At 46.2% G+C, this 19,702-nt stretch overlaps 1 protein-coding gene across 2 annotated transcripts in view; it reads right to left on the bottom strand.

The window, feature by feature from the left end:
- arid1b (AT-rich interactive domain 1B) overlaps positions 1–19,702 on the bottom strand; it is a 41,322-nt gene that overhangs the window by 5,434 nt on the left and 16,186 nt on the right. Inside the window, exons 3-16 of one of the 2 annotated variants that reach the window (XM_085132191.1) lie at positions 18,970–19,119; positions 16,900–17,013; positions 9,006–9,252; positions 8,825–8,908; positions 8,480–8,635; positions 8,065–8,404; positions 7,572–7,754; positions 6,976–7,130; positions 5,635–5,741; positions 3,668–3,805; positions 2,765–2,974; positions 2,379–2,598; positions 765–900; positions 222–397 (exon numbers count right to left, since the gene is read on the bottom strand). In XM_085132191.1, the coding sequence (XP_084988317.1) occupies positions 222–397; positions 765–900; positions 2,379–2,598; positions 2,765–2,974; positions 3,668–3,805; positions 5,635–5,741; positions 6,976–7,130; positions 7,572–7,754; positions 8,065–8,404; positions 8,480–8,635; positions 8,825–8,908; positions 9,006–9,252; positions 16,900–17,013; positions 18,970–19,119 (2,416 nt within the window). The remainder of the gene's footprint in view (positions 1–221; positions 398–764; positions 901–2,378; positions 2,599–2,764; positions 2,975–3,667; positions 3,806–5,634; positions 5,742–6,975; positions 7,131–7,571; positions 7,755–8,064; positions 8,405–8,479; positions 8,636–8,824; positions 8,909–9,005; positions 9,253–16,899; positions 17,014–18,969; positions 19,120–19,702) is intronic. The other variant, XM_085132192.1, reaches the window with a different exon arrangement.

The following is a 19,702-nucleotide window of genomic DNA, read 5'->3' as shown; positions in this document are numbered from 1 at the left end:
TGAACCCTGATGTGAAACTGGCTCGGTGGTGATGTACGATAATATGATGTAATCTGCAGCAGCTCCTGCAGTCAGACTGAAAGTTCAAGCTTCAACCACCAGGGGGAAGCAGTGGACTAAATACAGTAGAACTGCACGGATTACTGCTTCTTGAAAACACAGTGTTATTAGTGTTCCTGGTTCTCAAACAAGCACGTCCTCCTCAGTTTTTCCCTCCTCACCCTTCCTCACTCCTCCATAAGGGTCTTTGTTGGCATCATACTGCATCCTCATAGGGTCTCCTGGACCACCTCCCTGCTGGTAGGGAACACCGCCGGGTCCCAGGCCTCGTTTGCTGTGGAAGGCTGGATCACTGCCCTCAGAGAATGGGTCCTGCACACTGACTCCTCCCACGCTCCTAAACATAAAACACAGACATGAGAGTCACATGAAAGTGTTCGGGTTCACATCATTACCTCCACACGCAGCATAAAACCTGCAGATGGATGGCAACAGAGGCAGCTGTAACTGCTAGCTGTCTGCTAGCTTCACCTGAGCTGGTCCTTCTGGAGCCTTTTTAGTGACATCATGTGACGAATAACATGGCTCCTGTGAGGTTACTGCACTAACAGACTGAGCCTGATGTGTAATTCTGAGGCATCACAGTTTCAGCTGTGCAATCGTGATGCAAACGAAAACCTTTAAGTTCCACTCTGTTGTGGCTTCTTCATGTTCTTCATGTGCAGTTTGCTCAGGTGTGTTTAACACTGAAGCTCTGCCCTTACCTGTTTCCAGGCTGGGGGGCCATGTGGCTGTGCGGGGTGGAGGCGGGGGTTGGGGGTTTCAGGTCTCCAGGGGCCTCGGTCAGGGAGCTGCTGCTGGACTGAGGGGTGTTTGGACCCTGCAGAGAGCCCGAGTTTGCTGCAGAGATACAGACCAGTGTTACATCATCATGTGACATCACACCACACACCAGAGCTCGCCTTCTTCATCAGCTGCTGTCTAATCAACCTACAAATCACTGAATTTTATATTTTCAAACAGTTTATGGGAACATTTTAGGTTTGTTGGCGTCTTGTAAGACAAAATAAATAAAGTCGACTCAAACCTCATTTTACAAACCAAACATTTGATCGATTTGATAACTGCAGCTTCATATTCCAACCATATCAGATGGTACATCAGACGCTTCAAAGCTAATTTTTTTTTTCTGGTTGGAAACTGAAGATTTAGACATTTTATTTCCTGTGACATTTCTGAACTTTTGTCCAGCATGAACTCAAATTTTATTTACATTAGACCATAAAAGATATATCTTGGGAAAAAAAATAGCTGGAACAACATTCAGCAGCTGATCAGGTTATTTGGCATCAGGTCCGTCACATGACCGGGCATAAAAAAGAGCATCTTAGAGAGGCAGAACTTCACCAACATGCAAAAAGTGCATCCACAGACTGAATATTGTTCTTCACTGTGGAAATCACTTCATCTAAAGAACATGACATCATCATCATACTCAGAGAGTCTGGAGGAATCTCTGTGCACAGTGATGTGGCCGATAGCTGTGACCTTCACCACTCTGTGATAAATCAGTGCACGGGCTTGGAAACACACCCAGAAACAGCGTCTACTAGCAGCTCGGCGTGCTGTCCACACGTCATGTTACAGCTCCATCATGCAGAGAAGAAGCCACGTGTGGCCACGATGGAGAAACAGTGCCGTCTCCTCTGCACCACAACTCATTAAAATGGACCGAGGCAAAGGGGAAAAGGATCTCAGGTCAGACTAATGGAGAACATCTGGAGCATCATGAAACCGGCAACAGGACGAAGCAGAGCCAGGACTGCTGACATTCCTCTGTGAAAGTCCAGCAGCTGTTCTCCTTAGAACACGGAGCGGTCCTACTTTTACTGCCATCAAATTCAAAATGAATCACATTTTAACTCCAAAATATTCACTTACTCTAATATCATTTATTTATCATTCTGTGACTTGACAGTTAAATTTATGATGTTCGAAATGTTTTCAGAGCGCTCTCATCAGTCTACGGTGTTTCTTTGGTGTTGGTGTGTCTGTGAAACCAAATATAAAGAAGGAAACTGAGAGGACAAAAACAAAGAGACAACTCTGCAGTGAAGAGAGAGCAAGACCGGCATCGTGGGAAATTAGGTCAGTATGAGGTCACTGATGTTTACATTCACACTCTCCTCCAGCCTGCCTGACAGCTCGCAGTGTGTGTTACATAATAGACTCTGTGTGTGTGTGTGTGATCCCTACAGCAGCATCAGTAACACCTCCTTTCTCACAGTCTCACTCTCGTTTCTGATTTTTACACTTTCAGCTGGAAACAGACACAAAGCTGAGTGTGAACCTCTCCAGTGTCAGAAGATCTGTCTTACCCGGGGAGGGCGGCTGGATCTTGGCCTGGAGTGACGGAGGTTTTTTGGTGTCTCCGGCGGGCCCTGCGGCCTCGGGCGGTGGCTCCTCGCCACGCTCCATCTTGCACTCATAGGCGAACAGGTACTGGATGTACTGCTTCTTCAGCGAGCTGGCTGAGCTGCTGGACGTCCCCACGTTTAGCAGGGATGACAGCTCCCGCCACTTCTTATTCTTATTCACCTGAGAGCCACAACGGGAACACGGATTCAGAGACAAGCAGATGGCAGGACCACCACCAAATTTATCTACCGATCGATCTCCACGACTTAATGAATGAGGCATTAGCTGAACCCTGAAGGAGGAAGAAGAGGAAACAGAGACAGAGAGAGGATCAGTGCTGCCTCACCATGGCCAGTCCTCCAATGTTGCGGACAGCCAGGTACAGCCTGCAGAGGTCCAGTGGCTTCTTCCCGACGGCGGGCAGGTTTGGGACGGGCGTGCCCCTCTCGTCCATGAAAGACAGGTATCGGTCCACCCACAGCTTCCTCTCTGGCTCAGAGCCCATCTCGTACAGCCGGGTGATCTTCTCGTTGGTCATGGTGGCCACGCTGGGCTTCTGCAGAGACACAAACAGCACCTTCAGCTTTACATATCAGAGGCGGAGCCAACATGTCAGAGCTGCAAAGGAACCTCTAAATAAGACCGACACACCCACACCTGTCTACAGGTGACAGCTTCCAGCACATCAGTCACGAGCGGCACTTTAAAACCACTCAGACAGATCTGTCCACGTTACTAATAAACATCCAGCAGAAACTCTGAATCAGAGTCCAAGAGGTCAACGTGGCAGCAGTTGCTGGCGTGGATGGAGAAGCACCTCAACCCTCAGCTTGTTGCTGCTCCATCCTACGAAAATCTCCGATCTCCAGAAACAGGTCAAAAAACAGGAAGTCCAGATGAGGTGGACGCCTGCATGACTGTGACATCACCTGCAGCCTGTTCAGACGTGAACGTTAACCACAGAATGATCTTCTGTGACTTTTAATATAACTACCAACTGCCCCACCCCTCAGGCCTGTTTCTTTTGTTGCTCACATGCTACATTTCATGAAATTAAGCAAATGAACTCAATGAATGATAAAGAAATGGACACAAAATAACATCTGAACCACGTGGATTCATGTCACGCAGTTTGTGTCTGAAAAAAAACGTCTGCAAGTGACGGGATCCGGAGTCAGAGGTTTTTCATCCACGAGCAGCAGGAAGTGTCGATGTAATTAGTGCAAACTGTTGTTGTGTTTGTGCTTACCGGGCTGCTCGGCGTTCTGAGCCAGGCGGGGCTGCTGATGCCATCGCTGTCCTCGCCGTGACAGGACGACAGGCTGGCCGAGCTGGGGGACATGGGGCAGGGGGTGGGGGGCTGGGACACACACTGTGAGCTGTAGTCCTGCGATACAACACAAACACACACACACATATCATAAGGAGTTGTTTCTTCTTCAGGTTTTCATTCTCACAGCCGGCAGCAGTCTAGGTTGGAGCACCTGCAGTTAGCTGACAGCAGAAACAACATGTCTGCCAACAACTAGTTAACTGCAGAGAACCAGCCGCTGCTCTCTGGTTAATTACAGCGAACACTGAAGTGTGTGTGTGTGTGTCTTTGTTAGAGACGACAGGAAAGGAGTGAAGACACCCACTCGTGTGGTTGGTTCTCCTTGGTTTTTGGTGTGTGCTGCTCTGGATGTGAAGCCTTTGCTAAACTAACCACATAGCCTGGTATGGTGGCCCTCGAGGACAAATCAGGGAAACGCACAAAAAAAGCAGCACGTTTGTAAGCAGAGTTGTTCCGGCGTCTCTTGTCATCATCCTGTATGTTCTCATTTCAGTGAAACGTGACTTTTAGCAGCTCTCTCCACCTGTCAGTGCTCATCAAGCATAAAACCCATCCTGTATAAAATGTCACTCAACACAGATTCAATAAATGCTCGCGCTGATGAAGCCGTCTCCTGTAGGTGGTGACGGTTTACGCCGATCGGGTTTCCTCTCGTTATCGAGGAAACAAGAACAGACGACTCGCTTCACTTTCCTTGTTTTCTCACATCTATTTTGAAGTGCCTCTGACAGTTGACATAAAAACCATCACCTAACTTGTGGAGTGTCAAACCGCTTCCGCATGAAACACAAACTGGGAAAAATTAGCAGCGGCGCGTCTAATGAGGAAGCCAAGCTGAGACTCTCCTGCAAACAAAGCAGCCTCCGCTCATCACCTGAACCGCCTCGCGTAACCCCGACTGCCACAAACAGCTCGGCGGCGGATGTGATCAAGGCCGACACTTCGCTGTTAGATAACGAGGTGAAGAGAGTCAGAGAGAGCAGTGAGGAGGAGGAGAAACGCTGCAGCCGAGTGAAGAAAACAAGAAGAAACAGACAAGAGAAGAGAGAGCGCCGCTCTCCGCCTCGTGTTGGTTATTTTGGGTTTCTGTTACTCTTCCAAACCAGCTGATGAAGCAAAGACGGCTTCAGGTGTAATGAGTGGCATGCTGCTAGGAGTAAACTGATCAGTGCTGTCAGCCATGATGAAGAGAACTGCCCAAGAGGAAGGGTGAAACTTGGGGGAATCGCTCTCCTACCCCCAGCTTCATTCTTACAAACACAAATAGATCCCGTTTGCACGTTAGCGTCAGCTCAGCATCTGCTGCCACACAGCCTTCACCTTCACGGCAGTAAGCCTTAAAGGCCATCTACACATACAGACCGACGGAGAGGCTCAGAGATGCAGTGAAATAACCATTCTCAAGGTAAACTCTTTAAAGGATACTGCTGACTGTCACGTGACAGGTTGGTAAGTATGTTAGAGTCCACAAGGAGCCAACCATCAGCACTGGGCGGGGCTTAAGGCACTGATGGTTCAGCAGTTCATTGGATCACTTCCTACAGGAACCGCCCACAGACCTGCCGTCCCCGACACGCTCAGACGGGCTTATCACTTTTTACAAATTCTCTGCGGATTATTTCCGTTTTCATCACATCAGTGTAAAAAACAGCAGTTAACTTGCTAGCATCGGACCTGCGACAGGTGCAATTTAATGACATCATCAAATAAACCTCCGACTTAAACTGTGGTAAAATCAGAAGAACTTCAGTTACGAAGAGGCTAAGCTGCTCTCACGTTAGACTGGGCGCTCGTGCATCTGTCTGAGCGTGCTCAGAGAAGAAAGCCAGAACCATGACCAAGCAGCTGCTGTAATTGGTTAGTAAAAAGCCAAAGAGAGAAACCTTGGGTTTGGGCTCTCCTGCAGGACCAACACCCTCTTTGCTCAGCTCCACCCTTTGCTTGGTATCTGCGTGTGGACCCATCCCTTCAGCTGGCATCATCACGGGGCCTGAAAGACCAAGACATCAGAATTCATAACTAGGGCTGGGTATCGTCACTGATTTCTAGAATCGATTCAATTCCGATTCACAGGGTCCCGAATCGATTCGATCCACGATTCGATTTAATTCGATTCGATTCGATTTAATTCGATTCGATTCACTTTGATTTGAATCTGGGAAATTTTGACAGTCAGAAATATTATAATTCAGATCAGTACATTTACATATTATTGTATCTATAAAAAGGAAGCTGACACACCAAGACTTTATCAAAGGTGTGAGCATCACAGCAGATGCCTTTGTGTCAAAGTAGCTGAGGATAAAACACAGAAAAACATGAAGGTGATTTTCCTGTTCTGGGAATTTATAAAACTTTTCTGCAGTAGATCAAAAACGAAAGAAAACCATTAATCAACATATGAACATTACCTCTGAAGTTACAGCGGTTTTATTAGAGACACGGCTGAGTGTTTTGCATTTTGCATAATTTTAAAAAGTTTAAATTTGTTCGGTATTGAACGGCAGAAATTAGGTTTTATTTTCGGAAGTATATAAAACGAAAAAAAAAACCGTCAGCCGACAGCGCTGTAAACAACGGTAGACTTGTGCGTAACAAGCAAGCGAATAATGCAGAAAACAGTACAGGGAGAGAGAGGGAGAGAGAGAGCGCAAGAGAGCGAGCATGCGAGAGAGAGCTGTGCATCGTGGTCGAAGCAAAACAATAAAAGTCAGAGTGAATTCATGACATTGTTTATGTGAAGCCTAGTTTGGATCTTCTCTTGCTGCTGGTTCGGTCAATATTGTTTGGAGAGAGATAAAACTAACAACTTTAGAATCAGCGCATAAAGGGCGTGAACACAAAGCGCGGACCGCCGACAGATCAGAATCAGCGCGCTGTCGGCTTTCAGCCCCGACTGTGAGAAAGGCAACATCTCACTGATTCTGATCCGCGGTTGGGCTGTGTGTTTAAGTCTTTGTGCAGAATCCATGTTCCTGCTCTCATTTACTGTCTTAGCTGTTTGGTGGTTGTTGAAATTTTGTGAGATTTCACCAGAGATTCTGGCATTTCGGGCAAAATAAATTTATATTAAAAAATCGATTCAGGATTTTAATGAATCGATTTTACGTTATCCAAGCCAGAATCGATTTTAATCGATAAATCGATTATAAAAACCCACCCCTATTCATAACCTCCGCAACGTCCAACCAGTCTCTGACAGGTGCTCAGGTCTGCGTTCCTACCTGATGGTGGGGCACTGTAGGGGGGTCCCTGTGGCGTCATCCTCCCAGAGTTACTCCCTGGCTGTTGACTGTAAGGACCTCCAGGACCTGCGTGGCCTCCTGGACCTCCAGGGCCCATTGCACCCAGCGGTGTCATGCCCGGGTAGCTGCCTTGCCTGGAGAGGAAAAAGGATAAATGACCATTACAAATGCGTGGAACAGGCTGGAACTGTGTTGTTAAAGGAGCCAAAGAAGCAGAGCTGAGGGCTTAGCAGGTCAGAGCACTGACCCAAGCAGGTTTCCATCCAGCACAAATATTAATCCAGTGTCCAGTTTAAAACTGCTGTTTTTATATTAGAAATTTGCTTGGTGGGATAAATAGCAGGTGGCGCTGGTACCATTTAAGCATTGTAGAAGAAGAACACGATGATGTTTTTAAGAGAGCTTGAATCAAAGTTGAAACACGTTGTGACTGTTAGCTTCAGCTGTGGGTATAAAACAGCAACAGCAGCAGCAGCAGCAGCCAGCAGAACCACAGAAGAAGTAGTTAGTAAAACATGTCATTAACCCTCTGTGACCTATAGCAGACCCTCACAGCTGTCTGCTAACAAACCTACCCATAATGCTCAGAGGGGGCCTGCACAGCAGGATGCTGGGGCTGAGCACTGGCACTGAGCTGCTGGGAGTGGTGCTGATGAGGGTGGGTAAGAGGGTGGGAGGGGTGGAGGGTGGGAGAGAGGGCAGGTCGACCGGTGTGCCAGGATGGGCTGTGGTAGATGGGTGAGCGAGCGAAGGGAGGTCTGGAAAAATGGAAGGAGGATGGAGGGAGAGAAGGAACAAACGTTCATCAGTCTGAGCCCAAAAATCAAAAACAAGCTTCATCACAATTCAGTCGGCTCCACAGGAGCGCCGGCTTCATCCTCTGGGAGTTTTCCACGGACACACTGGGAGGTTTGAGCAGATTTAAACTGACTCTAATTTTTAACCCCTCAATAAGAAAAGTTAGGATGAATTAAGAACCAAGAGCATCATTTCACAGATTTATATTTAAAAGCTGCTGATGATTGTGAGGACCAGGCCACCTCACTTTAGCTCGGTGGGTCGACTCACCTGCTCTGATTGGCTGCTGTAGACGGTGCTGATGATGAGTTGGCACCGGGTCCGGTGGTGGGGACAACCTCAGGTGGCTTACAGCTGGTGTTGGGTCCCGGGGGCCCCATGCCCTGCCCGGTGGCCTGCGGCATGCTAGGTGAGGTGGGGGCCAATGTGCCTCCTCCTGCAGGGTAAGGCCGCCCACCCACACCGGGCCCGGGGCCAGGACCACGGCCCGCTGGGGTGGACGGGCCCTGGCCGTGCATGGGACTGCTGGCATTCAAGGCCAGGCTGTTGGCCAGGCTGGAGCCCACGCCCAGGCCTGGCCCGCCATAATGCGGGGGCCGCGGGTAGTTACCTGAGTAGGACCAGACAAGTTATCAGAGATGCAGTGAGAGGTTAGAAAACAAAGTGTTTTTGTGATTTAACCTACCTGGAGGTCCGTACTGCCCATAGGAGTGGCCGGCCTGCTGGTAGGAGCTGTGGTGCATTGGCCCCCCCGGCCCTGGGTGAGGGGTCATGGACGAAGAGGACTGCTGGGGCCCAAACTGAGACCCAGAGGTGCTGCGCTGCATGGTGGGTGGGAAACCTGGAGATGAAGATAAAGGTGGTGGGGGGAAGTGACAAGGTTAGCCTAGCAGTAGCTTAGCTAACATGACAGACTGTAAAAACTCAGAAACCATGAACCTTAAACCTTGTTTAACCTCAGACGCTCACATACAAAGATTTAAAATGATTGGCTAGTCTACAATAACTCAGTTATACTGGTGACTTGTACCTCTGTCCTGAGTCATGGCAGACTGGGAGGAATGGGGACCAACATCTGGACCAGGACCTGAGACGTGAGGGGGCATCTGAGAGTCTGAAACAAACAGTTGGGAGAACACAGAGTTGTGACTCCACAGGAACATCAAACGCATCACAGGACCTTGTGATAACACTCATAACTGTGCTCCCACCTGGTCCGCTGGTGGCGGGGGAAAGAGGTCCGGATCGCAATTGGCTGCCAGTGGCAGCGGGGGACGGGGAGGGGGAGGGAGAGGGTCCGGTGCGAGGTGGCGGAGGGAGGCGAGGGGAGACGTGCGGGGAGAATGGAGAACGGGCTGGAGTCCCCTGGTCGCCCTGAGCACTGCCAGAGCCCGATCCCCCCGAATTCACCACCGCCTCTGTGCCAGTGGGCAAATCATCGATGGAGCCGGAGAGGTCCTGAAAGACAGCACAGAGCAGCAGATGATAAAACACCTGTTGGACGTTTTTCACACTTGTTCACCTGTTTGCATCAACGCGAGTGACTTCTAAGGACAGAAAACGGCCGAGTGCTTTAAACTGAAGACACAACCTCAGCTGACTTCTGTGATTTATGATCATAGTTTAGTCTTTTCCGACAAAACCTGCCACACAGTAAACTGACAGAAACTCATATGTACCTGGACTGAGTGAACCAACCACGACTAGCAGCTGTTCTGATGCACGTTGGACTTTAGCTTTCTGTTTTATTTCTTACTCGTCTTCTGGTGAATCGTTACAGCCGCGGCTGCTCGGTAAATGACATCAGTAACACCCTCACAGGAGGACCATTGACCGCTCTTTGGCGCCGGCTCGTAAACGCCTCCTTCAGCAGACGCCATAATAAGGCAAGGAGGTGGAAACGTCCCAGCTGTAGCACATTAACCTCAAAGCAGCACAGCTGAGTGGAAACTGCACTGAGTCTGCAGCTTCTGAAGGAGCGAACGTCACGGCAAACCTTGAACAGAGAGGTCACCATGGACCTTGGTGCAGAGAAAATGGATTTCTAGCTGCGCTTCATCTGTTTTTGATTAACAAGAGCTGACTGTAAGTCATGTACAGAGGTGGAAAAAACCTGAATATTCACTCGTTAGTGTACAAAATTGCAAAAACTACAAGGAGGAACTACTCGCCAGTTCTTTTTTGGCTGACTAAAAAGAGGAAAAATCTAATAGGCTGAACATGAACCTACTGCCAAACTTAGCCCTGAGGAAAGATTCAAATGGCTGCATCTGTGAGTCTGATTGGTTCAGAGCGATGTAACAGCTGTCATCTGTAAAAACGAAGGTTCATGTGCACACCAACGAAGGAACGTTACAATCCAGTTGAAACCTGCCGAGTCTCCTCATTTCAGTCCACTGAAAGAGTCACTTGGGGCTCAGCGGACAGGCGCAGAGTGGTGAGCGTGGTTAAACTTAAATGTTGGAGGTCGAGATGTCACACTCAAATTTACGGGGAAGTTGGGACCACAGGGATACTGCCGTCAGGCCACAGTTTAGTCTTTTTATACAGATTTCAGTGCTGAGGTGAAGCGCATCCAGTAACCATTTTTCTTTAAGGTATTCGCCGGCAGACCAGAAGCAAACAGAGAGCTTTAAGATTCACACAAATAACACAACAGTGAGATTCATTTGGAGTAGTGGATGTGTGTGTGTTTGGGTCATTAACACTGGACACCCTCACCTGAGAAAGCACCTTTGGATGTGTCCCAAAGCCAGCTGGGCTCTCTGGATAGTCGTAGCACAGCTATTTTAAGGTTTTTCTTCTTATAAGGATTTATTATCAGTCCCAGTCTCTTATTACAAACCTTTGCTGCCATCAGCACGAATCATGCCAGCTAAAAGCAGGTAAACTGTGTTGTTTTAAATGCAATCTGGCCTCACAGCTCTGCTGTTTTCAGACTTTCATTAAGTTTTTCTTAAAACGTGAAGGCTATGCCAACTGCTCCACATCTCCACAGTTTCAAATTCAGCCCGGCTGTTTTTGTTTGTTCTTGGAGGAAAAATGTGAGTTCTTTGTGGAAAATGTAATTTATCAGGAGAGGCTGAGTCCGTAGAGTAAACAGAGGACTGGACTTTAAAGCAGAAACACATCAGTAACAGAAATAAAAGCAGAGCACCGAGCGGCTGAGAGAAAGAACAGGGAGGAGCAGGCGGAGGTGAAGGAGCCGCCGCGGAGCGACGTGCTGCAGGTCGGTGATTTATGGCCGTAATTATCCTGTTTCATTAAAGCCTCGTAGGCTCTGATTGGATGAAGAGAATTTTCCGACCTCATCGCTCATTCGGAGTTTTCCTGCAGAGAGAACAACACGCTTCTCTTTGTTTCTCCAACAGGAGCGAGCCCTCTTCCTCCTCCTCCTCTAACAGACAGCACCTCCCTGAAACAGGTTCTCCATTAAACAGCGATGAACACCGCCGGCGTCATGTGATCACACACCAGAACAGAAAGAGTCAAACATGGAAACGTGCAGAGGTGCGCTCCAATCATCTGATTGATCTACGGTGATCAATTTTAGAGCAGCTCAGGTTTAATTTTTAAATCTAAGTACTTATTGATAATTACAAGTTGTGTTTTTATTGTTGATAATAAATTGGATTAATCACCCAGTCCTGCTCAAAAGTTTAAATGAGTCTGAACAGCAAAAAAGATTAAAAACTGTGAAGCTATCTGGCAGAAACAAATCTGTAGACATGGACCCGTCTCTTCTTCTCTGTCAATGTTTCTGTCACGTATGTCTTTCCGAGAATTAGGGCGGCGTGTCCTTGTTCGCTGCTAGGTCAAACCCATTTACAGGCGTCAAGCGTTCTTTTCTTCATTTCAGACTGAGCAGACACGGAAAAATGAGCAACCGTCAGCAAAAAACGAACACATTTTGGATTTCTGTCAATGAAACATTGGGACTGAACATTGCCGACTCTGAACTGAAGTCAACTTATTAAAGAGTCTGCAAGGCCTTCGGGTGCAGCTGATTTCTGCTGATTTTCTCCTCCTGCAACAGAGCCCTCATCTTTCCACCAGTAGTCGCCATGGCAACTGCATCAGCAGCACGACTTCAAAAGGAGGCTCCAGAAGATAAAGAGGAAAACAGCGAGAGAGGGGTGATGAGGCACAGCAACAGAGACAGAGAGGAAAAGGAGAGAAAAGGAAAGGAAGGAGGACAAGCGAGCGTGAAGGAAAGAGGCGAAGGCAGTGATGGAGATGGGTGGAGAGGTTGAAGCAGAGCTGCAGCTGAAGGTGGGGAAATTAACAGACTGAAATCATAGAGTGGGATGAAGATGTGACGTGAACTGAAAGTCACATTGGTGTTCCTCAAGGCTCCATTCTGTCCTCACTGATGTTTCATAATGAGTTTAATTAAAGATGATGAGCCGTGCCATTGTTCTAGATTCTCTCATGGTGACGTCTGTGTGAGAGAAACTTTTTATTATTATAATATGATTAAATGGATTTATAATCTGGGTTTTAAGTTCCCATGACCACTGAGATCTCTCTGTTTATACTGCAGACAGAGGTGCTGATGATGGTTAAATTGAAAACCTTTAATACACCTGGGCACTGTGAGAAGGTGAACCCTCACAAACAGGTGAAATTGTTTCTTTCATTTGGGTAAAGTCTGTCCAATGGCAAGATCACACATGTCTGTACAAACAGGAGAAACACGCAGAGCGAACAACTACAGGGACCAAAAAGTTTAGAAATATAAATGAAAATTAGCCCTGGCTGTTAGGGCTGGGCCATATCATACCATTCACGGTAATACCGGTATAATTTTGGGCAACGATAGAAAAATGAAATATCGCAATAGAATATGGGTAAAACGCGCATGTGCAGTGCCTTTGTTTTCATACGCACACGTTGGAAAAAGCAGTAGCGGTCCTAGCCTGTTTGGCGCCCTGGGCGAACACCCCCTCTGGCGCCCCCCCCCCACACACACACACACACATGAAGAGAGAGACGAAGTATGCATTGTATGCAAACGTTGTATGCAAACGGCTACTAAACAGACATCATAATTCGTCATACAATGAGAACAGGACAAATCAACAATTGACACTGACTAATTAATATTATATTATTGTATATATTGTTTGGAGTTTAGTCTGTTACTGTTACTATTTTTACCATTTCTTCTTGGAGGAACTGTAACCCAAATAATTTCCTTAGGGATTAAGAAAGTATCCTGATTCTTAATGTTTTAGGATACATGACCTGCCATTATCCAATGACACATCTGCTTACCTGTATCTTTTGCTCATTTCTCCTTGTAGGAGTCATAATTAAATGTATTGAATTTTAATGATCACTCGGTTTTCATTTGTTTGGTTGCTATGGTGGTGTGTAACGGGAGTCACGTGGGTGCTAGCGGCGACATTAAGAGGGCGTTGTCAGTCCGTCTTTCACTGGTTTGATTTTGACAGAGCAGGGCTGGGTAGCCGTAATTTTTGTTGACCGCAGCACAACGAGTTTCCCCTTGTTGCATTAGAGCCTGTGATGTTTTAAGAGTTTGAATCGCGAGCCGATCACATTGCTCTGTAAACTTTTCAAGCACTTTAATAAACAAGCAAGCAATTCCACCTCTCGCATTATTGCGTAAAGTTGAGAGGCAAATAGACAGGCTCAGTCCCCGGCCTCTAGCGACTGTGGAAGTCGCTACACTCCTCCTCTTCTTTTCTCATTTAAAAAATGAGAAAAGAAGTTTAAAAACGGGTTGTGTGTGAGACTTTAGATCAACAAAATATAAAATATACATTTTAAATTGTTATTGATCCCTTTACCCCTGGTCCTAAAGTGTATATTTATTTTCTTACTCTTCTTATATATATTGTTTGTTTACTTGCACTGTTGTAACTGGAGCCTCGTCGTCTCGTCTCTCTATATACTGGACTGTATGTAGCGGAGATGACAATAAAGTTTACTTTGACTTCAGCAGCGAGCAGGCGCACCGAGGGCTCTCGCGCTCACTTTTCGCGTATAGAATTTTGAAAAAACATCGGTGCAAATGATAAGTCTGTATCATAATGTCTGGTGTTTTCGTGTTTGTTGGTTTGTTTGTAATTTGTTTTATTTTGCGAGTTGGTAATTTTTGCTGCTCCAGCCAGCCAGAGCATCCCCCGCCGCCCCGCCCTTTCCTCCCTGTGCCGCAAGCAGCAGGCGCACCTCGCAAACTGAGGGCGCCCTTACTCCCAGCAAATGGGCGATAGAAAACCAATGCCATTCCCAATATGCGCTGGCATGATGTCGGGGCAGCATGAGAACGAGCCGCGATGCCGCCCCCACCACGATGCCGCCCCGGGCACCCGCCCGTGTCGCCCGTATCTAAAACCGCTACTGGGAAAAAGCATGGCGGCGAAAGCAGATCGTTGAATAAAAACGGATGAACCAGAATTGGTTTGTAAAAATGCTGCAACTTCAGTGGTGTGGAACTGGTTTAGCTTTCGTCCGTCAGACACACAACAAAACAAGATTTTTGGTAGCGCATGCTACCGGGCCGTCGTTATTACCATGTTTTTTGGAAAATACGGCACCCTTAAAATCAATCCTTTGATTTTTCTGAAAATCGACAGTGCCCCTTATAATCCAATGGGCCTTGTGTATGAATTCTGGTTGTGTTTACTGACCTCGAAACGATTTTATGTGGTACACGGCGCTCGAAAATCTGTCAAATGTTTTAGTACGACTTTGCTAAGCTACGAACCCGCACCGCTTAATGGATTGTCGGAGCATTACGGCTATTGTAGGCAGGAGCCTCGTGGATACGTACTGTGCTTCAACATAATATTACCGTATTACATGTGTATAACCTCTTTTTAAGCTTTGTGGATATTATACATGGTTATGCTGAGGATATGTCGGCCAATTTCCACTGGAAATGCTTTTTGGTTAAACTGTTAGCAAGGAATTTGCATTTGCACTGTTACATTTTTATATAACTTTAATGCACATAAAACAGCTGCTTGTTTAAGTGAAAATACATACTTTTTTTTTTTTGCACTAATAAAGTTGTGGAGTTGTAAAGTATTTTGTCTAGTGTCAATTATATTGTCAGTTATATTGTTATTGCAAATTTTCAAATGTATATCGTGATAAATATTTTTGGTCATATCGCCCTGCTCTACTGGCTGCCACGTCATCCTCTTCAAACACTCAGATATGTGTTTCTGCTTCATACACTTTTATTCTTTTATGGTCTCTGCTGTTTTTTTAATCATCATCTTTCTGATTTTCTATGGTGTGTATTCTTGATTACAATCTTCTTGCTTCTGCGTCCACTGGTTTTGCAGCTAACCTCTGTAGTAACTCAGGATTCAGCCTGAAGTGAAATGTGGTGAATAAAATCAGTCTGAACTGACTAGTGCTCATCCAGCAGCAGACGTGCTGGCTTGCTAATGGGCTGAGTCTTTTGGGGGTTAAACCTATTTTAAATGTAAATGGCGATTCCCTGCGAGAGCCGTCGCAGGTCGCCATCATTATTTCAGTCGTGTGTCTCTAAGTGGTGCAGCGACACAGGCCGAGGCGGCAGGGGGCCTCAGGCGCTCAGAGCGTGAAACCTGCGAGCTTCAACTCAGAGAAAAGTTGCCCCCCCCAGTGGGGGGCATGAAACACGTTCAATATGTCACGCAGGCTGAATCACGAGCTATGAGCCTGACAACAAACAGCTCTTATTCTGCTAAAACCGAGCCTGCGGAATCAGAACAGGACAGGAAGTCGGGACTGAAGAAAGCCGACCCACCAGGAGGAAAACTGTCTGACCTCGCCCTCCAAACCTCATGAACACAGATCAACAGAACACAGCCTTAGAACTGCATTCAAACTAAAAATTTATTATTATCATTAATATTTATTTTATTACAATAATAATATTTTATATATAAAAACCAAATCTGAAAAATCTGACACACTGTATTTTACACTACACACAACATTTTGGAATCAGGGTTGTTTAGTCTGATGCAGGTCTGTCACCATATCCGATCATCACTACTCTATTATTATAGCCAAAATCATTAACATTAGTTAATTATTAGTTAACTGAACACGGAGTCTGTCTGTGTGTTGTGAGGCACAGATGGTTCATCAGTTTTTTAAGAAGTGGTGCAGGCAGATTAAGAAACTGCCCGTCCATACAGGAACGTGCCTGTTTGATAGAAAGCTCCTCAGGTTGGGTTTGGTTTATTCTGCAGCAGGAGTTTGAGGAAGCTTTAACATAAAAACTAAACGGTTTTTTAGGCTGAATCCTGCTGTCCTTCAGATCCGCCATCAGTCAAAGACCAGGACAAGAACTCTGTGGTGTAGATGTGGTACTGACTGAGGATCAGTGTGTCAGCCCCACAGGATAAATTTCAGGTGTGTTGGGCCATAAAAAAAATGGCTGTAATCCACATCAGGCCCACCTCATTACTCCTGGACCAAATCTTGCCCACTCAGTATTCAGCGGTGCTGTGAGTGAGTCATAAACAGCTCACATAGATCTGGATGAGTCTGATTTATGACCCAGGGTGACCACAACCATCACTCTACTCTTTGAACTCTGGCATAGTTTGACCAAACAGTGATGGGAACTATTCAGAGCATCCGTAATGATACTGGTATTAATTTTTACTGCTATTATTAAAGTATCATATTATGATATTAATGACATAGTGACATCATATTGTTATGTTGCCTATGCAACAAGGAGTAGGAGATGCTAGCAGCTAGTAATGAGTGACCCACCGAGCACCGCTGGAGCGCTGGACTATTACAGTTACTGATCCACTCTTTGACCCAGAGACAGCTGCTCACTGGGACAGAAGGATGGAAAATGTCCTTGTTTCATTCGCAATAATAAATCCTCCTCCCTATGAGCTGCACTCACCAAGATTCTGCTTTTTTCCAATATTATCTGAAATATTATCACAACCTTCTGTGGAATATTGTGATAATATTCTGAGGTTATATCATCCATTGCTAATGGAAACTCTGGCATGTTGTTGGTTTGTGTGATGAACTATGTGCGTGTCTGTGTGTGTGTAGGGTTGGGGGTCTTTGTGCCTGACCAGCAGAGAGCAGCTGTGTGTTCGGACTCACTGGCAGACTCGATGGCCTCTCCTGTTGACTCAGACTCATCTCCTCGTGGTTTGGTTTCCCAGGAGTCATAGCGGCAGACTGGCCCCGGCCCCCGTAAGCCTCCTGCGGCACCTCCTGCAGGGTGACAGACAGACAAAGCATTTAAATCTTACAGGAACAAACGGCAAACACCCCCCCCCCCCCCCCCCACCCAAAAAAAAAAACAAAAAAACAAACAAACAAAAAAACCCAAAGGCGTTGAAAGTTAGCCGTGTTTCTGGCAGCTGAATTTTAGTTTTGTCTTCTTTGTACAGCTCAGGTCTTTCTGTGTGGAGCCTGCAGGTTTCCTCTGTGTGCTCTGTTGGGTTGATGGTGACTTTAGATATGGCCTCAGGCGTGAGGCAGATGAAGTACATGGAATACTGTTTTCTATCTAAATCCTGTCTGAACCCCCATCGGTGGCATTTTTGTGTTGATCGTGCGGTTGAAGCATCGCATTGGCCAGGACATTACGTCTTCCTCGGTGCATAAAAGTGGTTGTTCTTCACATCTGCTGATTTTGTTTAGTTGGATTTTTCATTATAGATGTGTTGCATAGGCCTAGTTAAGTGGTAAACATGGACACTGGCCACAGTAATATGTTGGTTTCCTAAAAGACCCAATCGCACCAATTTGTGTCAGTTTACAATTGCTCATTTGGTTTGATTGAGCTGTAGTCGTCTCTACATGAAGTCTGGATAAAGGTTAGCACCCAGTTTTCTTCTGTTCTCATTTTTTAACTTATAATTAATAAATGGACTTGGTGAAAACCCGAGCTGAGCGGGTCTCCCTTCTCTGACGTGTCCTGAATGAGCCAGACGCAACAATCCATTCAGAAAAAATGAAAGACATCCCACAATGCACTTGTAGCAGACCTCAGAGAAGTCCTGGACATCTCTCGGCTGCAGGTGGAGCTGTGGTAGCTGCTGGGAGTCTCAAAGCGCGGCTCCTGCTGCCTGCTGCAGGTCAGAGTCTCAGCTGCCGTCTTGAGGAAGATGAAGATGATAAAACAGCAGCTGGAGGTTGGGGTTTCCCCATTGCCTGCAGCCAACTCCTTTTAAACACCATGAACGTCTCACATTGTTGAAGTGATCAGATAAAAAACAGACTCGAGGAGATGCTCTCTCTCTCTCTCTCTGTTTCATGTCTTCACAAAAACTTGTGTAACACGATCCTCTGAAGACAAAGACAGCCATGTTTGTGAAGAAAGACCAAATGAAGTAACACTTTAGGACAGAAACAGGACAGAAAGGATTGTCATTATCAGCAAATACAAACTAAATACTAAAGTTAATCTGGTCTCTTCAGAGAACTGAAGCTCAGCTCGATTTCCTTCATGGGAAAATTTCACAATAGAATCTGATGAGGATTTACCTTGTCGCTGTTTAATCCCACCCAGCTATGGGCAGACCCCAGTGGACAGATCAAGTCTCTAGAATGGCATGCTAAAGTCTCACTAACGTGCTATCCCGTGGCCTGGAGAGTGGTAGGAAATGGATGGATGGAATTTCTTTCTATTAAATTTATCTATTACTTCTAATGTCTGTGCTCTTTTTGTTTTTTTCCTGTTTAATTCCAGTTTGGATACTGGTTTTTGACTTCTGTAGAACACTTCATGTCTTTTTTAAGTGCTACAGAGACAAAGGTAAGTGGAGCTTGCTAGCTGAAGGCGTTTCAGGAGCCATTCTGAGATGTTTTGAACTTGTGAGGCTTGGAGAGTCTGGCAGCTTAAAGCTCTCTGGAGGCCTCGAGCCATTTCCCCTCAGAAACATCTACACAGAAGACAGCCACACATCCACAGCAGCATCACAACTTCTTTTATATTTGACAGCATTATCATACAACTTTTCGTTTTCTTATCTTCTGATTTCTGGTTATATGTTGAAGCCTCTTCTTTCTTATTTTTCACAATAAGAATCGTCAAGAGGTTCATTCCCTTCCCTTTACTCCTATAAAAGGCTCTTATTGTGAAAAGATGTGCAGGAATTTGAGTGAATTAACAGTGAAATCAGAAAGACAAAATAAAGTTTAGGTTTGTAATCCCAGTCCTACCTGCTGTGGCAGTGGGCGGGGCTGCATGTACGGTGGCTGACTGGGGGCGGCGGGTTGCTGCTGTGGCGGACTGAAGTACGGCGGCTGGCCCGGCTGGCAGTAACCGCTCATGTTCTGCTGTTGCTGCTGCTGGCTGTACTGAGAGCCCATCTGAGAAGAGACCACAGACATCAGAGACACAAGGCCAATCGATACTACCTTGTTAACACCACAAACACGAGGTTAAAGCTTTGAAACGGCCGATAGATTTCCACAGACTAAACAGACAGAAAGACTCCAGGTCAGAAACATGACGAGTGCAAAGAAATAAAACAAACTCAAATTTACAATTTGTATTCTTTAGCAACAAATCACGCCTTTCCTTTGTACTGTTACAGTAAGCATCAGCACTGCTTTAAAGTTGAATGACTCTTTATTTTGTGAAAAATCATCACCTGCATTAAATCCATGCATCCATGCAGTATGCAGCATGGATGTTGACATTTTACTTCTATTTTATTGAACAAAAGGACCAGAGCGGACAGTAAAGTGGGAACTGCATCCAGGACAGAAACATCAGCATTATGTTACGCAGTGTATGCAGAACCCAGTCCAGCAGCCAGAGCCCAAACTCATCGGGTAACACGCCGATGAGCAGTCAGGCTGCGTTTCTACCTGGTCATGTTTCTAAAGTAGAATCACCGTGGTGACTGCTTCGATCACACAGTGATTTTACTAACTCGGGAAAAATAAA

The sequence above is a fragment of the Neolamprologus multifasciatus genome, chromosome 15 (assembly GCF_963576455.1).
Source record: "Neolamprologus multifasciatus chromosome 15, fNeoMul1.2, whole genome shotgun sequence".
Taxonomy (NCBI): Eukaryota; Metazoa; Chordata; class Actinopteri; order Cichliformes; family Cichlidae; genus Neolamprologus; species Neolamprologus multifasciatus.
The sequence above is the reverse complement of the archived record's forward strand: the minus strand, read 5'-3'. Positions and strand labels throughout refer to the sequence as shown.